Raw genomic sequence first — 12,931 nt, 5'->3', positions numbered from 1 at the left:
AGGTGGGGGGAATGTAAGACCCAAGGAATTTAAATAATTAAATAAATAATTATTTAATAAATGCGGGTAGTGGGAGCCCTTATGGCATTAAATGTTAACTTTCATGATGTGGAAAAGTACTAGCTTAAGTGGTTGAGAGTATTTAGTCATTTTAAAAGGACTTGGGTTTGAGTCTTGTGTATGCCAAATTGTGTGTTATTTAATTGTATTAATTTTATGATGTTTGAGCGTGATAAGAGAGTATAAATTTCTAGATTTATAAAAATTACAAAGACCAAGAAACACGAATTGGCTTATTGGTAAGTAGTGCACTTGCTTTGATATTGAAGGGTTATGGGTTTGAACTTTGGCTTAAACAAAATAACTTTCTTTTTGAAAAAATCAGTTTTGGCATGAATGTGAAAGGACACCGAAACCCTAGCTAAAAAGAGATAGCCAATAAAGGCTAGAAAAACAACTCCTAATGAGCCTTGAATGTCAATTAAATCCACCTTAATGCCATTTTTCGTTTCTGAACCATTAACCACCATTAAGACTTGATTAATTGGACAAGTAGGTGGGAAGAGAGTGTTGAAATGTGCATTTTCATGTGGGCTGCCTAAGGGAGAGTTTCTGAGCATAAACTTGAACCTAAAGAGAGTGAGTGAGCGTGCTTGGGTGGAGACAAGACTTGGAATCAAAAAGAGACTCTAGAAGAGGATTGGTGCGAGAAAAAAATGCAGGTAGGGAAGTTCCACTTCATGTTTTGATTTTAATCGTATGAATATGTAATGTATGGAATGCTTGAAGTGTATGTCTTGGCCATGCTTGAATTCTTTTCGCATTTCTGGATTTTTCTAGAAACCGCCTGGCGGCACATGAACTGCCGCCAGGCGACACATGCTGCAGAACCCAATTTTTGGGTTTGTCGATGAATCGCATGGTGATGTGACGTTATCCGCCAGGCGACGTGAACTGGTTTCTCCAGTTCATTGCCTTCTTGATCCTTCTGTGTTGTTGATGTTGCTTGGATGAACCCTTGAGGTATACTCGAGTGTATTTTGATGTGATTGGATAACTGCAAGTAAATTTTACGATGATGGTATGAATCGTGTATGGATTTGGGGTTAGGGTTCATTTTGGAATTGGGGGATGATGAACATGATCTGAGATTTGATAATTTATGTGTTGCCTTGATGAAGGATTGACCCCAACCAAGGATGGAGGCACATGCTTAAGAAGACTAAGCATGTTTAGAAAGGAAATTCACTAATCCTTCATCCCTTTCATTTGTGTTTGTTATTTTTGATTCCCAAAGTTGACTTAGTTGATTCAACTTTAGTTGACTTGTTGACCTTTGACTAGGTTTGACTTGTTGACTATAGTTGACTTGAATTAAGCCAACATGCTAATCTATGCTTATTTGCTTTGTAGGTTAATTAGGAGTAAGAAAGCAATGCTAGGTGGCGCATGGTGATTGGGGAGCATAAATGATGTGTAGGAGAGAGTAAAGCAAAGGCATAAAGCATAAAGTAAAAGGCATGAAGCAAGTGTACCTATGTATCTTTGGTCTCCTTTGTTTTTAACACACTTTGGCCACTTTTTGGAGACATATGAGACACATTCTTTGCCTCCTTTTGTGCTAGAACGAAATTAGCCTTGCACACACCATAGTTAGCTCTTTTGTCTCTCATTTTTTGTAACCTTATTTGACCTAGTTTCTAGAAGCTAGGGTTAGTTTTTGTAGAGACATCCTTATGTATCTTTTATTTGCTTAGAGGCCCCTAAGTTCTTCTATATAAGGGGTGCTCCTAGACATGTAAAAGGGTTGAACATTTTGAAGTAAAAACACTCTTGTGTCTCAACTATTTGTGAGAGTTTCCTCCCTTGGGAGTGAATACTTTTAAGCCTTATCTTGCATAACAAGTGGCGGCACATATCCACTCATCTTCAAGGTTGCCATGGCTTCTAGCCTAGCCTTGTAGTGACGTGCTTCTCACATTTTTACCATTTCTTTCCTTTCCATTTTATGTTTTCTTCTTCCTTTAATTGTTCTAGGTTTTCTACGGTTTATGTGCTTTCCATTTCCTTTTTGTTTTGAATCAATCTATCTTCTTCTTCTCTTGAGCTTTGTGAAAGGAACCTTCACATCTAGATAGCTTGCTATCTTAATGTCCAGTGGGGATTTCACTTAGCTTTCTTAATTAACTCACACCATATTCAATAATCTTAAAAAGTAACAAGATAATCCTTCATCATGCCTCCATGATATTAATGGTATTGGAACCAACATGAACTCTCCTAATGACATGTAATTATATAAATGTGCTAATAATCTGTAAAAATGATAGGAATTGCATATTTGGGGTTCGCGCAAGTGTAGAAATTTGGGCAAGAACCCAGATTTTATATGCATCGCCTGGCGGCGCAGGAACTGCCGCTAGGTGACACATTAGGAGAGTATGTGTTCTGAGCTGATTCTGTGAATTGGCATGATTTGGGGGCATTAGGTTATGATATGTGTAAACTATTAGGTGGTGGCCGGTAGTCGGAGGGGCGAGTAGATACTCGTGCAACAAAGATCGATCGGTGTACTCATCAAAAGGCGTAGAATCAAGAGGCGTCCAACAAAAGGTTTGAAAGTTGAGGAATTGATGATTGGGATGTTAACATAGATCATGGTCTTGAAATGTTTTATTATTTCCTATTATGATTTTTTATTATCTTTGAGCTCACCCTATCTGTGTGTTTGGCGATGATCATGTAACTTGTTACATGGAAAAAATGTTGATGCAAGTGAGCACGTCGATGCTTAGAGTCAGAGTGAGGCCAACTATTGGAGTTTTATACTAGTTTTCTTCATGGAAGTTTATGGACTATTTTTGTAATGGTTTTATAAATAGTTTATAGTTGTAATAATTGAATGCCGTGATTTTTGGTTATAATTGGCGCGTTGAAATCGATTTAAATTTCCTGGGTTTTTGGGAAAGTTCTTAATAATAAAGGCGGATTATTATTATATTTCCTATTTTAATTTTCACATAAGTAATTTCCGGCTAGGACGTTACAATATCCTAGGATGCATCCTTCTCGAACACAAAAATACATCATAGCCAAAACTTCAGCACCCATTCAGAGAAGATTTCTCTTAGCCACCTCTTCAGCTGGGTCCTACCGAACATCTAGTATGATCTCCATATCTACTCCTTCATCCCTATAAGTAAACCCATTAGACAACTCATCTAATGGACGACTACTCTTACTACCCACACCCTGTCCAAAACCATCTCTAAATTCATTATGAGACATACCTTACTAAAATGAAGTTGTCGGCACTGGATAATATGTCAGACACTAAAACCTTGGGAGAAGCAAATACACAGCTCTTCTCTCTTCAACGATCTTTGTGAAAATGAAACCAAGTGACCACTTCTGACCCTAACATCCTTATTTATAGCATTAGGGTCGTGACTTTTCCTCTTTCCCCGTCTAAATCTCCCATTATTACACCTTACAAACCCATAAATGTCACCATAAACAATGCACTTCTACGTCTCCCTTGACATGACTTTTTGTCTTCCTATGAACTCACAACGACTGACAATGCAAGCGTAAGAAACAAATAGATGCTTATAACAACCTCTAAGAGTGTAGATCACGCCAAAGACTAGGGGCTGATGTACCATAAGGGCCGGATTGGTCACTATTCCAAAAGGCCATTAGCTGAAATGATCTCCAACCCTAAGAGCCGCTAACTCAAAGTAATTGTTGAACCTAACATATACCACGGACACCGCAATCAGATACATAGCAGAATAATGAGTCATCAGGTGCCTGACCGCTAACTACATCACATATGAATAAACTCGCCTACATAGCAACAAAGCTAGTCGACTATCTGGTCCCATCAGGTAAAGAAAGGATACATATGCTAACTAGTCATATCCATGGAAGACAAGTATGGAGCCAGTAATGTCCAATATGTCAATATGTTAGCAAGCCTATTCTAACTTAGGTAAAAACTAGCTAAACACTTTCAAGGAATATTGGGCTTGCAACATAGGCCCAATTAAGTCTAATCAGACCCAATAAAGTTGGGCCAAAATGAACATAGTCGAAGTCCAACCCATAATTTAACTAATGTGAATAAAATTAGTCCTCTATAAATAAGAGTGGACCCCATCAATTAGAGATACGCAATTCATTAATGCATAATCTGAACTTGATTTTGAGAGCTTTTGCTGACTTGATTGTTAGGATCTTTTCTGTAGGTAATCCCTCATGTTCCACCAAGTATTCAATAATGAAGGCATCACGAACAAGACCATGGAATATCCATCAGAGGAGTTCAAAGATTTTGTGATAAGATAAAGTTTGAGTCCCTTAATAACTTTAGATTGTCCATGTAGGAACATATAGTAATAACAATCAGTTGTACAAAAATTTTCAAGCCCTTATCCTCCAGCAACTCCTAAACATCAATAGTTGTGAGTAATAAGGCATGTGACCTTCCACTTATTTTCTAAGAGCATATGGACATATTGATCATATATCCGACCATTCACTCATTTTCCCTTGTTCCTCAAAATTACTCTTTTAATTATTTTAGATTGTGAGGGAGAATCCATTCTAACAAAAAATAATTTGTAGGCAAAGTATGGAAGAAAGAAACATAGTTTTCAAAGATTGCAAGCAAGATGAACGAATAGGTTGTTCTTGCACAAAGGACTTTTATAGATCCCAAAGGTTACAATTGATCATTGAAGAACATTTATTTCAAGTCACTGAAGGTTGGAGTTTAGGATTAATGTATTTTCAGTAAAATTTTCATTACTAAGAGGTGGAAAGTCATGAAATGGTCCGAATACTTGATTATTTGCTAGTCTAGCAGATTATCTTATACTAAAAAATGCAATAAAAACTAAAATCAACATGATTAATTAATTGACACAGTAATTAATGTTACGAATCGGTATAAGTTTTCGAGACTAATATAATTGATTATTTTTTTTTCAAATGATTACTTGAAAATGATAGCATAGATAAATAATAAATTATTTCTTAAAATAATTATTATTTGAATGGTAGCAGCCATGAATAAAAATAATCATTTTTTTCAAGTTTCTTGAGATCATCCTCTCTTGTTGTAATTGCTTTGACTATAAATAAATTGAAATTAAAAGTGATCTTCAATATTCTTTTGAGTAAAAGTACTTTTTTTCATCGAATATTAATATTTCCTGCAATATCTTTCAAAATAATGACATGTGCATGTTATATTTGCGTAAGTGGAAATAAATATTCCTCAAGCTTTTAGTGAAAATTTAATGACTAGAGTTTTAGGTTTTGCATAAAAAGAAAGGATTCAATCGAGGCGACCGACAGGGGATGAATGTCTCGTGCAAAACTTTTCTTGCAATCATATATATCAAGATTATAGCTTTTTTGGAACAACTACTATTTGTTAGGGTGAGAATATTTGTGTTTTATATAGGATGTGTGGTGAGAATATTACTGTGAGGATATTTGGGTTTAATACTATATTCACTCAACATTATCTTTAATTAATGATAAAATCATCTGAAACTTGATTGCATTTATATTTGATTATTTTCAAATAAATGCTATACTTCAAATAAATTTTAATTATCATTGGTTTTTTATTTGATTTAATAGTGACAGCATATTACTCATACAGGCAAAGGCATTACATTTTTTATAATAAAATTTAAAAACTAGTTTTGCTTAACTGTCCTTCATTGTTTACCTGTAGACTAATATAAGTTACATAAATATGGCTTCTATTACAATATATTAACCATTTTCACACCTTTTTTGTTAACCCTTTTATTATTTGCTACCAGACCATCTTGGACCCCGTTCAACAAAATAAAATTGCTTAAATATTTATAAAAATATATTTTTTTCAAAATTTCGTGGAATATTTTTCTTTATTTCTTCTTTTTTCCTTGGTGGATGATGCCTCGATCTATATCCCTTTGTCGTTTCATTTCCTTCATTCTTCCATCCTTCTTGGTGCTCCTTTATAACTTCTGCCGAACAGATCGTGTGTTCCCGGCGACGATTCTAGAACCTTCATGAATCTTACCTCAGCGACGGCGCTCTCCCTCTTTATGGCCTTACGAAGCCCACAAAAGCACAATCCCCCTCACCATGCCTGAACTCCGAAGCGGAAGAAACCGGGCAACGTTCCATGATCCAAACCCAAACCCAAACCCGAACCCGAACACAAAAACCCGCCAGAGAAGAACGAGAAGAACCACTGTCAACACCGGGAGGTACAATCGCAACACGCTCGCGCGCTGTAGAATCGGTAACCGTGAATTAGAAGAGAAGGAGCAACAACAACAGCAACACGCGCCTCTGCTTAGGGTTTCGGAAGAAGATAAAGAGAAAGAGATGGATGACGAGTTCGACAGCGGCGGTGGCCGGAGCCCCGACAAGGCTGCGCCCGCAGAAGACGAAGGAAGCACTGCCCCCATTCCCGAGAGGGTATGATTTTATTTTGTTTTTCGTTTTTTGTTATTAAATGTTGGAAATGGAATCTTGTTATTTATTTTTGAAAGATATTTGGAAACAGGTACAGGTAGGTGGTTCTCCGTTGTACAAATTAGACAGAAAACTTGGGAAGGGAGGGTTTGGACAGGTTTACGTAGGTCGGCGAGTTGGGGCTGGTGCCGGAGCGTTAGAGGTACGTGCGGATAAGTGGTATTAAGACCGTGTTTGACTTAGATTATTTGGGTTTTTTATGATTCACAGTGTGGTTTGTGGAATAATTGCAGGTAGCATTGAAGTTTGAACATAGAAGCAGTAAGGGGTGCAATTATGGACCTCCATATGAGTGGCAAGTTTACAAGTGCGTTACCTTTTCTTACCCAAACGCTTCAATCAATCTTTTTAATCTACTGTTTGATTTTGTCGCCATCCTTTATACTTGGCAAATTGCGGATAATGTGGCTTATTGGGTCACGTCCAAAAGCCGGTCACATCCGCCCAAAAGTCAAGGCCTTAATAAAATGATCTGAATCGCGATTTTCGCTACCTCAAGGTTTTTGGCGGTGTCTGCAACTTTAATTGTAGCCATATCAGCTGCATTTGTTTGTAACGTCTCACAATATCAAGAAACATAGTGAAACTGCAACTTAAAATTTTACCAGAAAACTTTGACACTGACTGAAATCGCTGCTACCATTTTCTAAAACCTTATTTCAAATGTTCCATGGCATTGTAATTCAAATTCACTCTGTTTATTTTTCTTTATAGTGCATTGGGTGGTAGTCATGGTGTTCCACGTGTTCATTACAAGGGACGGCAGGGTGATTACTATATTATGGTATGTGTGCTAAAATAAAATCTTTGTCGGAAGTTTGTCTACTGTGTTTCTCACCCAATGCTTTTGGAACTTGACGTCGCATTTTGTTGCATTGCAGGTCATGGATATGCTTGGCCCTAGTCTGTGGGATGTCTGGAATAACAACTCAAACACGTAAGTATTTCTGAGACTGGAATGTCATGAAAGGGAATATATTATTTTGTTAATATTATGGAGAATATTGCGTAGATAACTCCGTTTTATCTTTTTCTGGCTTTAGAATGTCTGCGGAAATGGTGGCATGTATAGCAATTGAAGCCATCTCCATATTAGAGAAGATGCATTCTAAAGGGTCATTCTCTCTCTCTCTCTCTCTCTCTCTCTCTCTCTCTCTCCTTTTTCTATTCTGCTTATAATATATATCTGAAGTTTCTTTAATTGAGCTGAACAGACCCGATTTGGATTTTATTTTTGTATGTTTCCATTGTTTTTGTTACAACGTACCTAGATAAATATTTTATGTTATCTCTAACTTCAAATGACATCGTACCATCAATGTATACAATTTTTAAGCAACTTGTACCGCACAAAAGGTAGTATTTTATATTTTTTTAAATATAGGATTTTGGTGAAAGAGAGCGAGCTGGTCTGATTGCCATTTGTGACTGATTGGTCACAAGTTTGAACCCAGAAACAATCTCTTGCATATGCATGGGGAACAATAATTCTCCCCTGTACCTTTGCAAAGTGAGGAGCCTTCCTGCACTAGTACATCAGTAATACAATTTTGGAAAAAAAGGAGTGAAATGTGAAAAGTGGCCCACTAGTAGAAATTTTATAAGATTTGTATGATATGGGATGTAATTGATTCGTGTTAGAAACAAACCTCTAGCTCATATCAGTATGTCTCTATTGGGAATAATGACATCATGTTGCTGTCATTTTTCAGGTATGTGCACGGTGATGTAAAGCCTGAGAATTTTTTGCTTGGCACTCCTGGAACTGCTGATGAGAAAAAGCTTTTCTTAGTTGATCTTGGATTAGGTAAATATTCTACCTTATTATTGAAGTTGTGATGCTATCACTTATTGAATATTTGCTTAATTTCTCAAAACACATCCATGCGCTCTGCCCTCTTTTATTGTGCAGCAACCCGTTGGCGCGATAGTTCAACTGGCCTTCATGTTGAGTATGATCAACGTCCCGATGTATTTAGGTGAATTATTGGCATGTTTATTTTGCTAAATACTTTCTTTGCAAAATCCAGACTGTTTGATGTAGTATAACATATTATTGCCACAGAGGAACAGTTCGTTATGCTAGTGTGCATGCTCATCTTGGTAGAACAGGAAGCAGGAGAGATGATTTGGAATCTCTTGCTTACACATTGATTTTCCTTCTTCGTGGCCGGCTACCTTGGCAAGGATACCAGGTTCTAAATGCTTCAAATATAGTCATTTTGGTGTTAATAATAATCAAAATTTTCCATTCTAATAAAATTTGGTTTCAGGGAGAAAATAAAGGATTTCTTGTGTGCAAGAAAAAGATGGCAACCTCACCAGAAACTTTGTGTAGTGTCTGTCCTCCACCTTTCCGGCAGTTTGTGGAGTACGTGGTGAATTTGAAATTTGATGAAGAACCAAATTATGCAAAGTATATATCACTTTTTGATGGAATTGTTGGACCAAATCCTGACTTCAGACCCATAAATACCGAAGGTGCACAAAAGGTATTAAATACTTTATTGCTTTAATGTATATTGTTTACTATTTGTAGGTAAGGGATGACTCCTGTGGATATTTATTTGATTTGTGCTTTGAAGCTTATATATCTGGTTGGACATAAGAGAGGACGATTAACTGTGGAAGAAGATGACGACGAACAACCAAAGAAGAGAGTCAGAATGGGAATGCCAGCAATGCAATGGATTAGTGTGTACAATGCCCGCCGACCAATGAAGCAAAGGTTTTCTCCTGAATACAAATAAATAAGTAATTGCAGCATTGTGAAAGTGGTCGGATTTTACTGCTTTTATTTTCTTATGCAGGTACCATTACAATGTTGCTGATGTGCGGCTGTCCCAACACATTGAAAAGGGATATGAGGATGGGTTATTTATCAGCAGCGTAGCTTGTTGTTCTAACCTCTGGGCACTTATTATGGATGCTGGCACTGGTTTCAACTCTCAAGTTCATGAACTCTCACCCCACTTTCTTCATAAGGTAGGGACATGACTTATTTTAAGATTATTTAGAATTGGTGACATTGTATTTGTTAGTAATGTTATGTTGGTGAATTAATATAGGTTTTTCTTTTTTTGGTAGGAATGGATTATGGAACAGTGGGAAAATAATTATTACATTAGTGCAATAGCAGGATCTAATAATGGGAGCTCATTGGTTGTAATGTCTAAAGGTAAGTCGTTTTTGGTCTGTTCTTTAGGCATGGAGTATTTTATTGACAATAGTTTACTTGATTGTTTTGAGGAACTGTTTGCATAAATTAGGGAGTAGTATTGTGTTTGGATTGTTTTCTCATGTCTGTTGGTGGTTTGTTTTGTTATCTTCAGGGACCCAATACATGCAGCAATCCTATAAAGTCAGCGAGTCATTTCCATTTAAGTGGATCAATAAAAAATGGAGAGAAGGATTTTCTGTCACTGCTATGGCGACTGCTGGGAGTAGATGGGCAATTGTAATGTCCCGTGGTGCTGGATATTCAGACCAGGTTTTACAGTTATTTCTTAAGCATTTTTTAACTAAGTTGTATTAAACAGTATGTGATATGAAGTTTTCTCTTTCAAAATTTAATTCCAGGTTGTGGAACTTGATTTCCTGTATCCTAGTGAAGGCATTCATCGCAGGTGGGACAATGGTTACCGCATCACTTCAACTGCTGCCACATGGGACCAAGCTGCTTTTGTTCTTAGTGTCCCAAGAAGAAAACCGGCTGATGAAACTCAAGAGACACTCCGCACATCCGCCTTTCCTAGTAGTCACGTCAAGGTAAATACTACTGCTTCTGAGTTTGCTGAGTTTGATTCATTTCTGGTCTGAAATGCTTACATTTGAGATATCATTTATGCAGGAAAAATGGTCAAAAAATCTCTATATTGCATCAATATGCTATGGGAGAACAGTTTCATGAACTGAGAAGTTTTAAGATTTCAGCTGACTATTGACTTTTTGCATCAAAGTTTCTGTTCTTAGATGGGCCATTTTGGAATCTGGAATCATATCTGATGAGTTCGCTGAACAAAGCCATTCAGTATTGATGTATGCTAAACCTTTCTTTATGGACGCCATCACTTATCATATGATACAATACCTGTGCACTGTATATCAACTGTATCAAAATGCTTCTGAGCAACTTTAGATTCTGTTCATTGGGATGAGTCTTCTGATAAAAGGATTGTAGAGATTTGAACAGTAATTACTATGTTGAAGGCGTTGTGTGCAGGTTAGGTTTTAGTTTATTGATGGCATTTTGGCCAATGTGCAACTTTAATTTGCCAGTGGGAACAGGATATTTTTAGCTGTGCAGCCCTGTATTTAGACCACTTATCTTTTTTACTTTTGACTTTAAGCTTCAAGGCTCTTGGATGCCTGAATTTGACTTTGACATAAGATGGAAAATGGTGATAACTCTAGCAGCTGCATATGACTCTTTGAATCTTTATAATTATTGTTTATAATTATTTATTTCTTTTATATGTCAATTGTATTTAATTTTATATTCAGTTACATACAGTTGGATTCTTGACAGAGCACCATGCTTCATTTTTCTCTGTAGCCTGCCCACCTAGTGGTAAAAGGTGTTTGTTGCTGCTGTATTCTGTGTTACTTCTAACTTTTTTTAATTTTCTACACGTGTGTTCATATGATTTAATGTGAACAGTATTAAACTAATTGAAACGAAATGATCTCTTCAGTTTCAAAATTTGCTAGTATTATGCTTAACTCATTGTCTTTTTGTTCATGCGATCTAGTTATTTACTCAGACTGTGAATTTCTATAGTTCTGTAGTGTGAATATTGGTTATTTAAATCTTTAACTGTTGATACTTTTGGAAGATCAAGATGTGTACATGTGAGGTGTGGCTCACTTTCTAGGAGTTGTTGCAATTGATAGCCATCTATTTGTTGCCTATATGGGTGCTAATTTTCTTTTAATTGTTTCTACCATCATGCATGGCGGAATACACTCTTGATTCTGATGAGCAGTTGGCTATCGGGGCAGCTCAGTTGTTGTGATACAGTTAAAAAGATTGTTGTGACCATTATTGACTTTTATATCGCCTGACACTTTTGGAGCATCTGGAGCAGGTATTTGTTTTTGCAGCTACTGTTATCAAATGTCTAATATTTTGTGCAGCTGAAACGTTTGCGTACTTTGATCTAGATATGCCTTTATATCGACGGTATGTTTGATTTGGCCTGATGGCACGAGACTTCAGTTCCTGGCATTGTGGTGGTAATTGTTTTCTTGCAGTTGTATGCCTCGTTACTTGTTAGTTGATTTCCGTGTCTTTTCCTTGATAAAATCTGAAGTTCTTTATGTACTTAATTTTCAAGGGCTGTAGTATCTTGCAGATTTGTATTATTTGTTCATTCTCCGACTATGATTCTGGAGAGCCCCACACCCTTAAGCAGCGGTGAAGCATTTCAAGGTACTGGAGCATTTGGAACTATTTACCGTATGTGATTCTTTCCTTAAATAGTTGAACCTTTGGTAGGTAGCAGTAGCATGGGGCTTTAGTTGAATCTGAAGCAAAGTCTTTTTTAATGATATTTATTTTGTCAAAAAGGTATCTTATTTGAATTTCAAATCAATATCAGCTGTTTTGAATCCCGATCGAGGTCTATTTGTTTTCCCTTGTGGTTCAATTGTTTCAATATTTCATTTGTGCTTATTCGTGGTTGTGCTTTCCATGACACGATGAAATTATGCATGAAGGCACTACAAGGCTAAATGTTGTTTCTGGAAGGCAACTCTGAAGCAATGCAGCTTTGTGAGCTTTTGGTGGTGCAGAAAGGATCAAATGAATTTACTTGTAGATGAACGGCATCACTGATGAATAAATTAATTTCTTTGCCAGTGTTCATCCATATTCTTCCTTGATTAATCAAATTAATTTCTTAAAGGCAGGTAATCACCTTTAATCTTCGTACATGGTAATAGGTTAAATGTCACTGCAAAAATATATTGAATTGGTTATTTTTGGCGTTGTTTGTGATAGGTTTGACTTTGTTTCTGGTGATATTGGATTCTTCCTTTCTAAAATTCCTTTAATACAAATTATTATTATTTAATTTCTTTTCAATAATTATTTTCATTTTTTCTCTTTACTCCTGTTTTTAATATCTATATATATATATATATATATATATATATATATATATATATATATATATATATTTTGTTGAAATGTTTTTTTACATAGTTCAATTGTAAAAAATTAAATTGGTTATTAAAAGATTATTCTGAGTCATCAAATAAAAATGATCTAATCTATCAATTTTCTTTGAAGATAAAATCACTTTCCGCAATTATTAAATTTGTTCTTTTATTAATCAGAGACTTAAATATTAATTTGATTCCTATTTTTGACTTTGTTAAT

General features: G+C 36.1%; 1 protein-coding gene across 16 annotated transcripts; it reads left to right on the top strand.

Annotated features, from left to right (window-relative positions):
• The first annotated feature begins 5,966 nt into the window (after positions 1–5,966).
• Positions 5,967–12,415, top strand: LOC114194231 (casein kinase 1-like protein HD16). 16 transcript variants are annotated; one of them, XM_085665598.1, is made up of 20 exons: positions 5,967–6,492; positions 6,581–6,691; positions 6,783–6,856; positions 7,264–7,333; positions 7,431–7,486; positions 7,593–7,664; positions 8,262–8,356; positions 8,462–8,528; positions 8,615–8,744; positions 8,823–9,041; positions 9,135–9,277; positions 9,360–9,534; positions 9,637–9,727; positions 9,882–10,039; positions 10,129–10,317; positions 10,400–10,771; positions 11,535–11,636; positions 11,713–11,784; positions 11,904–11,980; positions 12,268–12,415. In XM_085665598.1, exons 1-16 carry the CDS (start codon positions 6,154–6,156, stop codon positions 10,457–10,459), a joined length of 2,049 nt encoding a protein of 682 aa, XP_085521724.1. In that variant the 5' UTR covers positions 5,967–6,153; the 3' UTR covers positions 10,460–10,771; positions 11,535–11,636; positions 11,713–11,784; positions 11,904–11,980; positions 12,268–12,415. The 16 variants fall into 16 exon arrangements, with proteins under 16 accessions (XP_085521724.1, XP_085521720.1, XP_085521721.1 ...); XM_085665594.1 differs by lacking the exons at positions 5,967–6,492; positions 6,581–6,691 and having other exon boundaries at positions 6,767–6,856; positions 10,400–10,587; XM_085665595.1 differs by lacking the exons at positions 5,967–6,492; positions 6,581–6,691 and having other exon boundaries at positions 6,767–6,856; positions 10,400–10,587; positions 11,904–12,007.
• The last annotated feature ends 516 nt before the right edge of the window (positions 12,416–12,931 follow it).

Source organism: Vigna unguiculata, chromosome 8 (genome assembly GCF_037176805.1).
Source record: "Vigna unguiculata cultivar grain cowpea cultivar isolate G323 ecotype 2 chromosome 8, ASM3717680v1, whole genome shotgun sequence".
Taxonomy (NCBI): Eukaryota; Viridiplantae; Streptophyta; class Magnoliopsida; order Fabales; family Fabaceae; genus Vigna; species Vigna unguiculata.
The sequence above is the reverse complement of the archived record's forward strand: the minus strand, read 5'-3'. Positions and strand labels throughout refer to the sequence as shown.

Coding starts and splice junctions, on each gene's coding strand:
- LOC114194231 (XM_085665598.1), top strand. CDS start 6,154: ATGCCTGAACTCCGAAGCGGAAGAAACCGGGCAACGTTCCATGATCCA. Junction 8,357..8,461: donor CTTAGTTGATCTTGGATTAG/GTAAATATTCTA, acceptor TTTATTGTGCAG/CAACCCGTTGGCGCGATAGT. Junction 10,040..10,128: donor GTGCTGGATATTCAGACCAG/GTTTTACAGTTA, acceptor ATTTAATTCCAG/GTTGTGGAACTTGATTTCCT.